At 35.8% G+C, this 16,176-nt stretch overlaps 2 protein-coding genes and 2 pseudogenes across 2 annotated transcripts; 2 read left to right on the forward strand and 2 right to left on the reverse strand.

The window, feature by feature from the left end:
- Positions 1 to 543: 543 nt before the first annotated feature.
- On the reverse strand, positions 544 to 2,251 carry LOC120185968 (protein CANDIDATE G-PROTEIN COUPLED RECEPTOR 7-like). Its single transcript, XM_039190034.1, has one exon. The coding sequence runs from the start codon at positions 2,142 to 2,144 to the stop codon at positions 831 to 833; it is 1,314 nt and encodes a 437-aa protein (XP_039045965.1). The 5' UTR covers positions 2,145 to 2,251; the 3' UTR covers positions 544 to 830.
- A 2,109-nt stretch (positions 2,252 to 4,360) lies between these two features.
- On the forward strand, positions 4,361 to 8,221 carry LOC120185947 (annotated as a pseudogene).
- A 449-nt stretch (positions 8,222 to 8,670) lies between these two features.
- On the forward strand, positions 8,671 to 10,235 carry LOC120185971 (60S ribosomal protein L9). Its single transcript, XM_039190036.1, has 3 exons — positions 8,671 to 9,105; positions 9,725 to 9,847; positions 9,974 to 10,235. Exons 1-3 carry the CDS (start codon positions 8,731 to 8,733, stop codon positions 10,058 to 10,060), a joined length of 585 nt encoding a protein of 194 aa, XP_039045967.1. The 5' UTR covers positions 8,671 to 8,730; the 3' UTR covers positions 10,061 to 10,235.
- A 1,423-nt stretch (positions 10,236 to 11,658) lies between these two features.
- On the reverse strand, positions 11,659 to 12,266 carry LOC120185948 (annotated as a pseudogene).
- Between the last annotated feature and the right edge of the window lie 3,910 nt (positions 12,267 to 16,176).

The following is a 16,176-nucleotide window of genomic DNA, read 5'->3' on the forward strand; positions in this document are numbered from 1 at the left end:
AGCACACCTAGACAAAGGCCAATAAACCCAGAGAGGGGTCAAGGTGGTTCGTTATCTAAGAGAGTTGCTTACCAAGCTAATGAAGCTCATGCTGGTTTAGGCCATAAATTGAGAAGGCCTAGTTTCAAATATGCACCACAAGGCCACTTTGGGTTGGAAAAAGAATCAATATGTTCTTCATGTAATAAAGGAAGTTTTGGGTGTGAAATTTCTCCATATTCAATCACTGATATAAAGTGGTTGACATGAGAAATTGAGTCATTTCGATGTTACTTTACATGAAGGATATGATCCTCAAGACATCAGCAGCTTGTAATTTCAAATTCGAGACAACCATTTGACTAATATATCATTCCAATAGTCGATCAAAGAATTTAGATTACTTCTTCGTATGATGCGAATAAATGACACTATTATATAAAAATATCAAAATTTATGTATCATATACTATTAACCTATAAAAAATTATATAAACATAACACTTTATAAACGAGCATTGGCATAAAAGGAATACACAAACATGAAACAAATACACCGGATCATGCTACAACATATTCCCATGAGTTATTCAATAAACAAGCAGTTTGAACAAAAAGTATAGCATGGCTTGTTTATTTTTGTTACAGACTATAAAGTTCACAAAGTGCATCGAAGTTTAATATTATCCTACAAAGTAAACCAAAAGGGAAAATAGTACGAATTATCATGGTGTTTTCTTAACAGTGATGCCATTTTCAAGAATATGGGTTTTACCTCAATGTCCCAGTTTGATTTGACATTCACTTTCTTCAATCAGTGTCCATAGGTTTCTCTTATCTTGATGATCGGTATTACAATTCAAACTCATCTTCAAGCTTCAACTGCTCTGCAGCAGCCTCTTCCTCTTCATCATCGATTGCGAAATATGGGTTATGCGCCTCTGGCTTGAATTTATACCCAGTAAACACGTAAAAGGCGAGTGTAGCCAACTCCCCGGCCAACACACTAGTCCAAAAATACTTATACGAAGTAATAGTCTCCAAAGCATAAACTACAACACGAGTAAAGTAAATATAGCAGATGACCACAACGTAATACTGCCTGAACAGGGTCAACTTCATCAAATTCACCGCAGCTTTCCCATCCGTCCGAGCTGCCTCGCGCAAGTTCTTAATCGACCAAACAATGGGGAACAACACGGCACAACAACAAATGACATCAACAAGCAACAACACTTGCTTCCATGTGACCCTATTTTCACCGAAAGGCGAGGTCTCATCGACGACAACTTGGGCAATGTTAGCAACAACCTGAAGTGGAATCACAATCATCAAAACCTTCTTTTCCTTGTCTTGCAAGAAGGGTTTCACAAACGACCAACCAGTACCGATCAATACGATCAGAGTAAAAAGCATGATCCCTTTCAAGAAACTGAAAATATAAAACAAAACATCCCAACCATGAGCACTTCCGGTTCGTTTGATATAAGATTTATCCTCTGCTTCGAATATCAGATTAAAAGCTTTTAAAACAACGACTGCCAGCATAAAGAAATGGATTCTAAAAACAGTGAGTCGTTTTTTGTAAAGCACATAGATCCAAATCCCTGCGAGAGAGAAATAAACAAGGGACAAAAGGAAGTAAACCCTAGGGAGAATTGTCTTGCCGGCGGAGAGATAATCCCTGTGGCCATCCCTCCCCTCGAGATTGTACATCGCCGATCGGACGGTCATCGATACTTTGGCATCACTGAGACAGTTTGCGAAGACCAGCGTGTACTGTTCAGCGTCGCTCACAGGGACAGAGACGTCGAAGCTGGATTTCCCTTTGGCGGCCTTGAAATCGGAGACGCGCTTGACAAGATCGGACTCGAGAGCGCAAGTGACTTCGCTGTCCGCCAGTTGTTGAAGCACGTGCATCCAGGCGTCCAGCGTGGAGAGGAAGAACCCGACTTTGGCCAAGTCGATGTCCGGATTCTTGTTCGAGAGATCAATCCGAGAGACGTTGAGCTCGAGACGACCAGTGTGGGTGAACCCAAACTGGTCCAAGGGGATTATGGGGTGGGCATCGGATCGGATCTCCGTGATACGGATCTCGGAAGAAACGTGCGAAACAAAAAGAGAAATCAAAAGGAAAAGCAAAACGGAGCTGCAGATCCTCGCCATAGGGGAAACTGAAAGGAAGAAAATAAACACTATCGGCGAAGATAATCTCTCCGGTTTGATTTATTTTGCTTGCTTTGTTCGCATCGGCCGGTTGCGTCTTATATTGGTGATTGTTTGGTTGGAAACTTTTAGGAATTTTACAAGTTGACCCTAAAAAAAGTACAATAAGTATTCATTTGTATTTAGAATTATTCAAAGCCGGAATTTGGAATGACTATACTATTCTACACCTACATTAAAATATTAAAAAAAATTAAAATCAGTTTAATATCGTTTAAGTAAAGTTCCAGTTTTGAGTTTTTGTGTATGTAGAAAATCTCTGCTTGGGAGACTCGCTCACCAAAATTAAGTATGTGAGTCGAGTTGGTTCGGATTAATTAAGCCGAAACCTTAAAATCGGAAGATAACTAAAAAAATATTGAAAAAGTATATTATTTTCTCATAAATTATAATTATTGAAAGTAATTAATTTTATTAAATAAGTAAAATTATAATATAATTTTGAAATCGTGGTGTTTGCAAAAGGAGAAGGAACGGGGAGAAGTTGAAAAATCCCAAATAGATAAATGATCAACTAAGCTACCTCTATTGATTGGTACGGAATAAACTTTGTGTTATATTTCTATTTATATTGAAAATAAGTGTCTGAATTATGTTTTGAAAAAAATTTAGTATTTAAAATGTTTTTTTTTAAATATGTGTCTAATGTTTTTTTTTATAGGTGATCGTTTAAACCTTCTAGATGTATCAGACAAGGGGATCCTATCTCCCCATATTTATTTGTCTCGTGTATGGAACGGCTCGCACAGACAATAAGTAGAGAAACGTCGAAGGGTGCATGCAAACCTTTTAAAACATCAAAAGATAGTCCTGGTATCTCACACCTCTTCGTCGCAGATGACATGAACGTTTTTACTGAAGCGTCAATGGAGCAAATAGAAGTCATGCGCAACGTATTGTTTACGAAGAATATCCTGGTTCACTGAAGCAGCAAATAAGCGATGCACTCGGGTTCAAAAAAGTGAGACTTAGGAAAATATCTGGGAGTACCGGTGATTCATGGAAAAGCATCTACGTCCTTGTACAGGTACCTAATCCAGAAAGTAAACATGAAACTAGCTGGACGGAAGGCAAAACAATTATTGCTTGCAGGTAAGATAACATTAGCTAAAGCTGTCTGGCCACAATTCCGTGTTACACCATGCATGCAGACAACAATGCTGCCAAAGGGTGTTTGTGATGAGATCGAAAAAGCATCAGAAGCTTTATATGGGGGCAAGCTAAGGAGAAAAGGGGAATGCATCTTGTCAATTGAGAAGACATGAGCAAACCGATTCCGAAAGGAGGTATTGGGATGAAGAAACTGAAACTTCAGAACGAAGCTTTTTTAATGAAAGTTGCCTTCAACCTCATAACGAGAAGGGACCATCTCTGGGTGCAAATGATAAGATCGAAATACAAATGGCAAGGAACAATCCCAGAGTCATTAAGCCTTCGAAGTAGCTCAAACCTGTGAAGAGCACTCAACAAGGTATGGAATGATGTTATTGATCTTCAATTTTTTTTAAAAAAAAAATCATATTAAGCTTTAACTTACGAGACAAATAAGTTTATCACATAATTAATTTTATTTTTGGACTTAAAAGCAGCTAAACTTATTGCGACCAAAATCCGGAAAACGCTACGCTACGAAATAACTATCCATCCGGACTTAAAAACAACGCTACTGCGAATCACCTGACACTACGACCCCCTACCCCTTCGTCGCTCTATTCGGGGCTCTCCCTGCCCCACCACCACCCTTTCTAATTCGGGGCTCTAAATCTCTCTCTCCCAATCTCCCGATTCAGATCGATCCCCCAAAACCCTTCGTTTTCTCCCCAAAAACCATTTCTCTTTTATTTATCGTTCCTCTCTCACTCCCACTGCTTCACTGCTCAATCTCACAACGCTGCTTATTGTTTCCATTTTTCCTTCGGTAATATAATAGGTTTCTGGAAGTGCTTATCTTAGCTAAGACTTCTCCCGCGATTCGTTGAAGCATCGAACACCTTGGTAATATACCTATTTCTCTTTGCTTCACTATATATATATATATATATATATATTCATTGTTTATTTGTAGTGTTAAATAAATTCATAGGAAGGAAAAAGGAGAAACATAGGTTGAAATTCAGCTGAAAGATGAATGGGAAGTTTGGCTCATCGCTTCTTATTTACCACATTTAATCTACTTTTACAATGCTGATTCAAATTTCGCATGGATTCTGTTTAGCTTATTGATTTATTACTTATTGACGTTTTCTTGTTTGCTTAATTTGCTTCTTTTTTTTCTCTCTGTTTGAGATCAAGGACGAACTGTGGAGTGAAAGAACAATAGAAAACGAAGATGTTTGGTTCAACTAGCTGTAAGTTTATTTTTATCTTACGTTTTATTAAATCCGGTAGAAAATGTACTAGAAATCTTATTTTTATTTGATTCTTTCAGCTGATCTTTTGATGATTTTATATTTTAGCTTCCGTTCTTTATTAATTCTAGGAGCTTGTGGCTTGTTACTTTGTATTGTGCTTTGGAAGTCGAGTTTAGGTTTCTATGTTGTATGCCGTGATAATCAGTGATTATTGTTAACTGTTTACGAGTATCTCTCTTATGGTAATTTTTTGTTGTTGATCTATTTCCTGTTTCTATGTTGTATTTTATTGGAGAAAAATGTTTATCCTATCGCACAATCTTGCCTGTTAACTATTTAGTAGGTTGTTTAGCTTCTTGATCAATCGTTAGTTATATGTTTTAATTACTAGCCAAATCCTTGTGCTTGTTATTGATCGACTTTCATGCTTTGTTTATGATATATATGCTTGTAGTTTATTCATTGATGATTAAGTTCTACTGTTATCTCTAATCTATATGTTAACTTTTTTGAGAATAAATTTGTTATTACTTGTGACCTTTTTGGAAATTTTAACTAAGTTGGCAATGCTTTAAACAGCTTTTGGGCAATCATCAAATAGCCCATTTGCGTCCCAATCTGTTTTTGGCCAGACCAACAACACAAATAGCAATCCATTTGCTCCTAATCCTTCCTTTGGTAGTGTTACCCCTTTTGGAACCCAAACAGCCGGTTCAATATTCGGGGGTACTTCTACTGGAGTGTTTGGTGCTGCCCAATCTTCGTCTCCCTTTTCCTCAACAACTGCATTCGGTGCCTCATCATCTTCAGCTTTTGGAAGTTCCATGCCAGCTTTTGGATCTTCTTCTACTCCAGCATTTGGCAGTTCATCATCATCTTTTGGTGGTAAGCGTTTCTGTGTTCTTTTCTTTTCTTTTCTTTTCTGGTATTATCAGTGTATAAAAAGGCGCAACTGTGACGCGCCTAGACGCTAAGGCGAGGCGAGGAGGCGAGGGTGAAGCGTCTAATTAGGTCTGGGCGAGGCCATTTCAATGAAGTGCAGAAAGGCGCCGCCTCTTCAATGTTTTTGTTCTTTTTTTTTTTGTGCTTAAACTGTGTGCATATGCTATTATGAGGGAGATATAGCATACATGCATACACACATCAATCCATTGTTTTCCATCTGTGTGTGAATTCCAAACATTGAGGTCCTAATGCTCTCTTTTCTGCTCATTTTTTATCTACAATTGATGGTATATACTTGTCTGCTTTGCTGTTTGTAGATGGGTAAGCAAAATAATCAGGAAAAAACATAATTCCTGTCACAGGTGTCATTGGCATCCTAATAATGCTCATGTTTCCCACTTCACTGCATTTTGTGTATATATATATTTTCCCAATTCTTGGTGTAGTTGTATGGTGACATTTTTATTCAACTTTATTCTTTGATGTTGAAAGTTATCTTATGATAGGATTCATCCATCTTCATGTATCAGGGGGTCTGATTTGACTCCCATGGTATTACAATGAGAAGAAAGAATTAAGGGAGAAGATTTTACAAAAGCTAAAGATGTTTGGGTAGAAAGAAGATGAAATTAGAAGTCTATTTTAATTTGTATTATATGATCAATTTTTATCTTCTTAGGAGATAAATATTTTGTAGATAAGGTTTTAGGAAAAAAGAAACCTAGTTGGGCTCTAGCTTGTAACACACATACTATTTTATCAGGTTGTTTTTTTTTTTTTTGAATAAGAAAATTAAGAGAAAGCCTTTCACTTTTCTCGAAATCTCACAGTTTGACATGAGCACATTAGCTTAATTTTGCTTGACTATAAAACTAGAAAAAACATGTCTATCTTTTATTTTTAAAACGTGCGCCTTGCTTCAATAAGGCACTCCCCTTGCGACTTGGTTATAAAACCCCTATCGCCTTAGTGCGCCTTGCGCCCTTTTTAACACTGGTTATTATCAGGTTGACTGCTAATGGAATTATCAGGTTGTGGACAAACCTGCACCTATTAGAATATCCTCCTCATTGACTTCTCGATATCTTTCGCAAAGGCGGATCAGGTTGCCTGCAAGGAAATATCGTCCTGATAAGGACAATCCGAAGGTGAGGTTGCCCCCATGAAAGTAGCAACTCTGATATTATTTAAAACGTTATTTCATTGCTCACCATATGGGGTTAAAGTTCTAACAAGTGTTTGTTTTCTTTGTTCTGATATATGTAGGTTCCATTTTTCAGTGATGATGAAGAGACACCCAGCGTGCCTAAGGCTGATACTATGATTTTTCCTAGGGAAAACCCAAGGTCTCTAGTCATTCGTCCTACAGAAAATTGGCCTTCCAGAGCCTCTGCAGAGAAGGGATCGCCATTGAAGGATGCATCCTCTCCAGTGCATGAGAATGGTAAGATCCTTTCAAGCTCATCTACATTTTTTTTTTGTACCAGGTGGATTAGAAGAGAAGCTTATAAATAGGGGTGACAGTTTATTGCTTTGAATCATATTACTTACCTCATTGAGAAAATGCAGTGATTTTGTTTTAGGATTTTTGAATTTGTGTGTAATTCATTTCATGATCGGTTTAGTTAATTTTTGTCTGCTTGTGGTTGACTCTTTGGAGCTTCCTTTTCATTTAGGCGAAATTTCTGATGATGGCTCCAAAGCTGAGGATAAAGATGGTAAGTTGCATCTTTGACCTGAAATTGTAATCGCCTTCGATTTTGTATTGTGTCATTTTATAAAATTGATATTCTTGTGATTTGAAAAATGCATCGGTCTTAAAGTTCTCCCTTTGTCATTATGAGAATTTATTTTGTAACTATTTCTGATTCCTGAAAATTGCATTGGTATGATCATTGTAGAAAATCCTGCTGAAAATGACCATGTGAAGTTGCGAATCCATCCTGTTAAAGGTCACCAAAGGGCTAACGTAGTCCAGGATGATCATTCTGCTGAGAGAGGACTCGTACAAGAGGATTTGTGACCACAGAGCTGGTGAGGCGGCTATTGTCTATGAGCATGGGGTTGACATCGAGGCTCTAATGCCAAAGCTCTGCCGGTCTGACTACTTTACAGAACCTCGAATCCAAGAATTGGCAGCTAAGGAAAGGGCTGAACCAGGGTACTGTCGCCGTGTGAAGGACTTTGTGGTTGGGTGGCATGGAGAGACAGATGTGAGACGTCTTGATATGGAGTCTCTTGTCCAGTTCAACAACCGCGAGGTGATCGTTTACCTGGACGACAGCAAGAAACCTCCTGTCGGACAAGGTCTTAATAAAACCGCGGAGGTAACACTTCTCAACATCAAATGCTTTGATAAAAAGACCTCAGAGCAATATACAAAAGGCCCCCGAGTCGAGAGATACAAGAACATGCTTAAGAGGAAGACGGAGGAGCAAGGAGCCGAGTTTCTGTCGTATGATCCCATCAAAGGAGAATGGAAGTTCAAGGTCAATCACTTAAGCTCGTACAAATTGGAAGACGACGATAAAGATCGCTTGTAAATGTGAGCTATTCCGGATTATATTAGCTTTACGGATAGCCACGATCTCCATGAAGGGTTGATATGAATTGTACAGGAAGGGGCAACACCCGACTGTTGTGTGTTGAGTAATCGTATTCTGTATTTGTATTGTTGTAATTTTCTTTCTCATTTTCAACCTCCGACATGTTACTTCTGAATTGGCACTATATCATTATTGCTAATATGAAGATCGGATGTTTGTGTCATATACATGAAGTAGTAATGTTATTTTTCTTTAATTAGATCGATCAATTGAATCCAGAATAATATATATATAAAGTATATTAGAGATTATTAAACTATGTTTATATAACTGTTTTGATCACTTAAATTTTAAGCTTGTAGTTTTCATAAAGAGAGAATGGAAATATAAACAGAAAAATCATTATTTAACTTGTAAGCCTTGAATATTTAAATATTTTTTACATTATTATTTAGTATTGCCCAATAAACTTCACAAATTTACAATTCAACCACGAGGCCCATCGAACTGGAAATTTTTGACTGATCTAAAAACAACTAGAGGAGCCCATCTCCGGGTGTTCTCCGAATTAGGTATTTTGGACCCATTGCTATATAATAGGCCTCCGCTAGGTTTAGGGTTTCCTCAACTCTCCTCGAAGCCGCTTAGGACAGAGCTTTGAAAGGAAAGCTTCGAAGAGCCAAAATGAAGACCATTCTTTCCTCCGAGACCATGGACATCCCCGATGGGGTTAGTATTAAGGTTAAGGCCAAGATGATCGAGGTTGAAGGTCCAAGGGGTAAGCTCACCCGCAACTTCAAGCACCTCAACCTCGACTTCCATCTCATCAAGGACGAAGAGACCGGCAAGCGCAAGCTCAGGATCGAGGCCTGGTTCGGCTCCAGGAAGACCAGCGCCGCCATCCGTACCGCTCTCAGCCACGTCGAGAATCTCATCACCGGAGTCACTAAAGGATACCGTTACAAGATGAGGTTCGTCTACGCCCACTTTCCGATTAACGCCTCCATCACTAATGGCAACAAGTCCATCGAGATCCGCAACTTCCTTGGCGAGAAGAAGGTCTCTCTTGCTCTCTCTCTCTCTTCTCACTTTCCTTATAGATATATATATATATATCTGCTTATACTTATGTTGAATTTGATTGTTACTGTTGATTGTATTATTCAAGGCATTTCTAGGGCGATCTCTGTTTCTGAAAAATACTCGTTTTATGAATCTTCATTTTGGTATGGCCTTTGGTTACAATGAATTTATTGCTGAATGTTTGCCTGGTCTAGTATACAAATATGCTGAAATCATAAATTACTTTTTACCAATTCTAGTAGAAGAACGTGGTTCTTTTATGCCTAATGATTTAACAGAACCTCTTCCTGCAGTCTTTTCTGTTCACAGTGATACATTCACTGAGAACTATCTCTTGTTAATCCATTGGAGTGTTCTGTCCCTAAATCCTAACACAAACCCTTAATCCCAATCTTTTTTCATTGTGTGAGCAAGATTGGTTTTGTTGACCCATATTCCATAGGACCATAGGCTATATATTTTTCCTTCTTCCTTTTACGTTGTATTCAAATTTGGTTAACTCCTTGTGTGTGAGAAAGAATGGTTGAGTTGATTTTTTTTTCTATTTATACAATGCTGTTTATTTCGGGCTGATCATCAGTTCGTTAAACCTCAGGTTCGTAAGGTGGATATGTTGGAAGGGGTTTCCATTGTGAGATCCGAGAAGGTTAAGGATGAGATCGTTTTGGATGGCAATGACATCGAACTTGTTTCCCGGTCTGCAGCTTTGATAAACCAGGTACTTGTCTGGGATGTTTAAAACATTAAGTTCACACTCCTTATGCAAGTATTTCAAATTTGGTTTCCATATATTAACTCATACATTGCTTTAATAATATTATCATTCGACCTTCGTTTTAAACAGAAATGCCATGTGAAGAACAAGGATATTAGGAAGTTCCTCGATGGTATCTATGTTAGTGAGAAGGGCAGGATCGCCGAAGAGGAATGATTGTTTATCTCCTTGAGTAATAGTTATGGAGCAGCCTTATTTTTATTTTGTGTTGTTTTTTTCTTTTTCCATGGATTGCAGCTGTTGCAGGGTGCAAGGATGTTATCTTTATTTGATGTCTGGAGAATTTTGGTTATCTGTTTGATCTTTAGTGCTCTAATTAAGATTCTCATTTTGAATTTTGTGTTTGTTAATAGAATTGTTCCTCAACTAATTTCATTTTTGGTAATTAGCTTTTGTGCAAATTTTTATTGTTGCCAGAAATTTTGACGTGGAATTTTGAGGTTTAGTCGAGTGGAGTTCAACCTGAATTTATGTTAAAAGATAATCAATTATTTATTTAATACAGTATAATAGAAATATTCTTTGGAATGATATAATAATTAGGATAAATTATATAAATAGTTACTTGAGGGTTTAGGGTTCATATTATATCATTTTTCATTTAGCATGTTAATGGTCAACTCAATTTGAAAAGACGAGTTTGGATCATAACATAATGAATAATCGGATAATTATTTTGTGATTGTTAATAGTTCACTAACTTAAATTGTTGTTATTCCTTGATGTTATAAGTTCGAGTACTAAGAATATTAGGGGTGTGATTTTTTAATATTAAATGATTAAGAGTTATCTTTGAACATATATTTTATTGTACTTATCTCATATTAATAAAAAAGTAATTAGGGGATTAAAAAAATCTAATAATCGAGGATTATTTTGTAACTTTTAATAATTGAATGGTTAAATAAAGTGACACCTTATAGTTGAGAACCATTTATATATTTTACCCTATGAGTTAATATCGGTGAAACTCTAAATGACTAAATTTTTATATTAAATGCCATGCTAAGTTGTAGGTTTAATTTCAATTGTAATTAGGAGGGGTGGTAATGGGGCGAATACGGTTTTGCATTATTCATTCTATCTCTAACACTTGTGGGTACAGTTTTAGAGAACTCCCATTATATGTTTCACGGATTTTTTTGTTTCATACTCATCACTTGTGAATCTATGTGGATTTCGGTTAATCTCATCCAAAAAATTAAACAAATATTTTTAAAATCCATACAAAACATAAAACTTATAAGATATATCAGATTATTTCAAATTAGTTTCTATCTATAATATGAAAGTTTTAAATATCAATATTCATCTAATACATAATGTATGTACAATCTTAATCATTACGATATTAGAATATATATAGTTAGTTTTTTTATCATATATAATTTTTATTAAAATATATATTAAAGGTAGATAAGTAAATTATTATAAATATATTTTTAAAATTTTGTAAAATATCGAGGATTCTTACCGATATTTTTTTTTGAGATTTCCATGATTATTCACATGGTACGTTTAGGTTATCTCGTTTGAGATATAGTAATCTCGTCTCCATCCCATTTGAGCTTCGGGGATAAAAGTTTCCCAACCCGTAAGTGAAAATTTCAGTGATTCCCATCCTGTTGATTTGAATCCTTACGATTTTCGGTTTTTCCCTCGCCCGATTGCCAGCTCTAATTGTAATCTGATCATTCGTAGTTCTAGAATCCATCAAACTTCATTTCCTCTTCTTCACTTCACTCTCAGCTCTGGTTTCCTATATTTTAGTTTACTAGTCCGGCATCCCCGGTTGGGAACCATAGTGTGTGCATCGATGAGTAGTTTCTTCCGATATCAGCGACGGCGGAAGACAACTACAACGGCAAGTGGGACAGGAGAAGTTCGAAGCCAACCACCGCTGAATACACTGTACATGGAAACCATGTTTACATTTAGCCAACACTTGAATTCCATCGCCCTCCTCGAATTCCGACAAGCAAATAGCACATTCGCGTTCACCAACCTCCGCTCCGGCGAGCTTCATACCTGCCGAGTAAACCACTGTAGGGGCCGCCACCATGCGTGATGTGCCTGCCTCCGAGACAGGCTTTCTCCCCCCGAGCTCCTGTTGGGTACGAGGAAGGTGGCTGCCGTCACCAAAACGCCACGGGTGGTGTTCACCCCCTCCGAGAATCCCGCGTAAGAAGCAGCGGATGGTGGCGTTAAGAACCACAGAGCAGATTTAAGCGCAGAAGAGAATGATTAAGACCATAGCAAGATTACCTTGAAAATTATTCGAGTTTGTGTAAGGCTGCCACCTGCTAATGTGGTCGGGACTACACGTGGAGTTCCAAGTTGAAGATGTTAGCGGTGGTTGCATTTTGGTTTTCTTTTTCCTTTGTAATTTGAGGTTATGGTAGACGAATAATATAGCGTCTGAGATGAAACGAGATATGTTATTTTGACATATTCAAGCAAGGCATCAAGAAATGCATACGTGCATTAAAGGTTAACAAAATTTCTTCTCATTTATTATTTTAACTTTTAGTCTTCAAACTATAATTAAATGATTATTAGACAAAATTATTGAAATTTTAATATGAAACCCACTTGATAGAAACAAATCATATATAGATTAATGGAGGGATCTCGAGAATGTATGGAATAAGCGTATGGCAATGGGCTCCAATAATGTGTAGTATTGTGCATGAATCTCTCTCTCTCTTAATCATATGAGTTTATTCTTAATAAACTTACCTCTTAAATTTTAAATGATCACAAAAAAATATTCGATGAATTTATCGATATATAAAGATGGATATTTACTCTTAATGAATTCTTATCTCATAATTATTTTGTTATGATCTTAATAAAAAGAAATTGATGAATTTACAATTTTTTACTCTTTACGAGTTTATGTCTTTAAAATTAAGGTATAATTACTACTAAACATTTTTTAATTTATAAAGTTCATTTTACCTCAATTTCACACAACTGATCAACAAAAACATCCCTCGTATCCTTTTTTTCCCCTCATCTCCACGTGATTTTTATTTCTCGAGTAAATTTTTCTATCATCGAAAATATTTTTTGAATAAATTTTATTTTCTTATAGGAGAAAAATAATGATTGTTTTAAGATTATACGGAGACGACGTCCAATTCGAAGATTATTCTTCTACAATATAATTAATGCGTGAGTTAATTTCTTGATTCAGCTTAATTATCCAATCAATACTTCTAATCTATTTTGCAATAGTACTTTTACTTCCCAAGATAAATTTGGGTTGCAAATCACCTTTTAGACAAAGGGTAGACCCCATGAAAGGCCTGTGACCTTTAAAGACCATTGAATAATGCCATGGCTGCTTTGCCATTTTGATTTGTGATAATGTTCCTATATCGAAACCAAAGTGAAAGGAAGTGGGTGAGTGGGGTGTTTTTTGGTCGTATTAGGGTTTAAAGATAAATACCACGAGGTAATTTTATATATATATGTGTAAAAGACAAATCTGATAAAAGATTATATTTTAGTAAAAAACAACTATAAGCGTCAACAATCTGGGCTTTTAGACAAATGCGATCCACTTATGTCTAATAGGGATGGATAGACCCACCAGAAACTTCCCAAGATATCGATTGTTAATGTATATGTTGATCTTAAGTCAATAATGTACCTTTCATGTAGTCATTAAGTGTTTATTTTAAAGCTCAATAACTCTCTCTTTTTTATTTCCTTGCAACTTGGCAAGGCCTAAATATAGATTTGATCGTATTACTTTCTTTTACTATTATTCGAATCTTCTTTGGTTTAGATAAAAGAAAATATGGTAGGGTTTGAGAAATAAAAATAGAAATTAATAATGGATATAAAAATATTAAGATCGATATAATATGATTCAATTATATATATTTTTTGTTGCCCTTCTGTTTTAAGACTTATTGCACACCTAGTTTTGATATGTTAGTCTTCCGGGATTTTATGTACACACAATGACTCAAACCTCATATATTGCTTAACGAATCAAGTTGTTTACCACTTGAACTAACCTCGTTGGTGATTTAATTATATTATTGTTTATATATATATATATATAAATGTGTAGAGTTTAACGTATTTTTTGTGAAAATGAATGCTTGATGGTAATTTATAGGGTTTTCTAGGGCCTCCTATTCGGCGAAGAAACGCTAGAGAGCATCCGAGAAAAGACAGACGCATGAGGACTTAAAACAACAACAAGATGCCATTGCCATTGCCATTGAAAGATGATTATGCTTTAGGAAAGTGATGGAATATATTGACGGATTCTAATCCGATCCAATTCAATAAAGTCGATTTTTTAAATTGAATTTGGATCGGGTTGGGTCAAATGTTTTAAGGGAGTGAGGTCGGGTCCGGTGGAAGGTAAAAAAACTCTAACCCAACCCTACTCAGAGATAATAATATAATTTCTTTTAAAAAAATATTATTCTTTTAATTATGTCCTTATTTATATCGGGTCAAATTTATACTCTAAAAAATCGAATTCAATCAAAGCCGGGTAGATGATATATATCTTCGGGTTGGGTTGATTGACAAAAACCGACCCAACCCGACCTGTTGCTATCCATAAACGTATTGATCCATTTGCAAAATTTAGAGTAAAAAACACTAGAAGTCATTAAAAATATGTGAAAATGACATTTTTGGTCAATGGCCTTTCAATCGTTCCAATCGTAGCGTATCATTTGGATCTCATCGTTCTTCTAGTGGCAATGGGTGGTTGAACTTTGATGTTGGTTAGACTTTCCATTTCCAAACGTCAGTTTTGGGCAATGTAGTAGTGTTTTGCATGTCTCTCACTAGTCAAAAGCAAGCCAACCACCTCTTTGACCTTACATGAACACTTTTACTCATGTCATGCATTGGTTCAACTGTCCAATTAGTCAAGTTACCAAAGACAGCAAACCAATGAGGCCAGCTATGGTAAATATATCCAACGAAGTGGTAGGACTAACTTGCCAAATTGGCATAACCTTGTCCAACCTCGTATTGACCAAAAGGGCTTGCTTTTAAATATTTAGTACGTTTTGGAAGGTTAATTTCATCCTACATCCCTAAATTATCACCTACATTTAAAATTTATATTTAAGTTTTAAAATATTTTAATCAAGGACCATTACCCCCAAACCAATTAGTTTGCTAACTATGTGCCCTTCAATTATATTGTTTTGTGAGTTTGAAAGTTTTTGACTTTTTTGGATACGTGGGCTTGGGTTGTTGGATTGTATTATATATTCAATAGATGTAGACAATGGGGAATTACCCAACACTTCTTTCTTTCTTTTTTTTATTGGGTAAATTATGCATTTAATATCTAGACTATCAATTTTGGTATGTTTTCATACTAAACTTTTAATTTTTTTAAAATCATACCTAAAGTTTAGTTTTCATTTCATTTTAGTATTTGTCGTTAAAATTTAACTTTTTTAGTACCTAAACTATCAGTTTTGATTTGTTTTAGTACCTAAAATTTTAATTCTTTCAAAATTTAATGCTAAATTTTGAATAGCATACTAAAATAAAATAAAAACTAAAATTTTTTAACTACGGGTACTAAATAAAACAAAAACTGAACTTTAGATATGATTCTGAAAAAATTAAAAGTTTAAATACTAAAACGGATCAAAACTGATAGATTAAGTACTAAACACATAAATTACCTTCCTTTTCCCCGTGATTAGGCCATTAGGGGCGCTCTAGGTTTCAAGGAGTTGTACGGCGCAGTGCTTTCTTGATTAAGAAAAATACATCATTTCTTAAACATTTTATCGAAATAATTAATTTAAATATCATAGTTTATTTAGCATTTAGATTATTAAACTATCAAAGCTAATGGCAGTTTACTCTTAATTCAGATTTAAAAAAATCATTCATTATAATGACAAAATATTTGAATATGATGATAATTCGTTTGAAAAATCTGAATAATCCATAATTCATCTAAACCAGCCGAGCATTATGATGAAAGATTCGATTTAATTGAAAATTTTATTTAAACCGGTCGAAACAATGGATAACTCGGCTAAACCAAAATCTAAGAGTTAGGTTAGTAGACATCAAGGAAGGATCCGGCCCCGGGTGTCGTCGCGTGGTTAAGAGTTTAGGGTCCGGTCCGGCTACCTACCCTACCCCGTGTGGATAACAAGTTTATTTAGTTGGGCATACATTTTGGTGGGAAATTGCGGCTAAGGTTTGTTCCTAATCAATTTGGTGATAATTAATCTCGTACTTAGATTTAGTAATATCAT

This window comes from Hibiscus syriacus, unplaced genomic scaffold, assembly GCF_006381635.1.
Source record: "Hibiscus syriacus cultivar Baekdansim isolate YM2019G1 unplaced genomic scaffold, ASM638163v2 tig00113156_pilon, whole genome shotgun sequence".
In the NCBI taxonomy this organism is placed as follows: Eukaryota; Viridiplantae; Streptophyta; class Magnoliopsida; order Malvales; family Malvaceae; genus Hibiscus; species Hibiscus syriacus.

Bases quoted from the DNA above. Each gene is read 5' to 3' on its own strand.
- LOC120185968 (XM_039190034.1), bottom strand. From the start codon at position 2,144: ATGGCGAGGATCTGCAGCTCCGTTTTGCTTTTCCTTTTGATTTCTCTT.
- LOC120185971 (XM_039190036.1), top strand. From the start codon at position 8,731: ATGAAGACCATTCTTTCCTCCGAGACCATGGACATCCCCGATGGGGTT. The intron at 9,106-9,724 runs GTCTCTCTTGCT...GTTAAACCTCAG, and splicing joins ACTTCCTTGGCGAGAAGAAG to GTTCGTAAGGTGGATATGTT. The intron at 9,848-9,973 runs GTACTTGTCTGG...CGTTTTAAACAG, and splicing joins CTGCAGCTTTGATAAACCAG to AAATGCCATGTGAAGAACAA.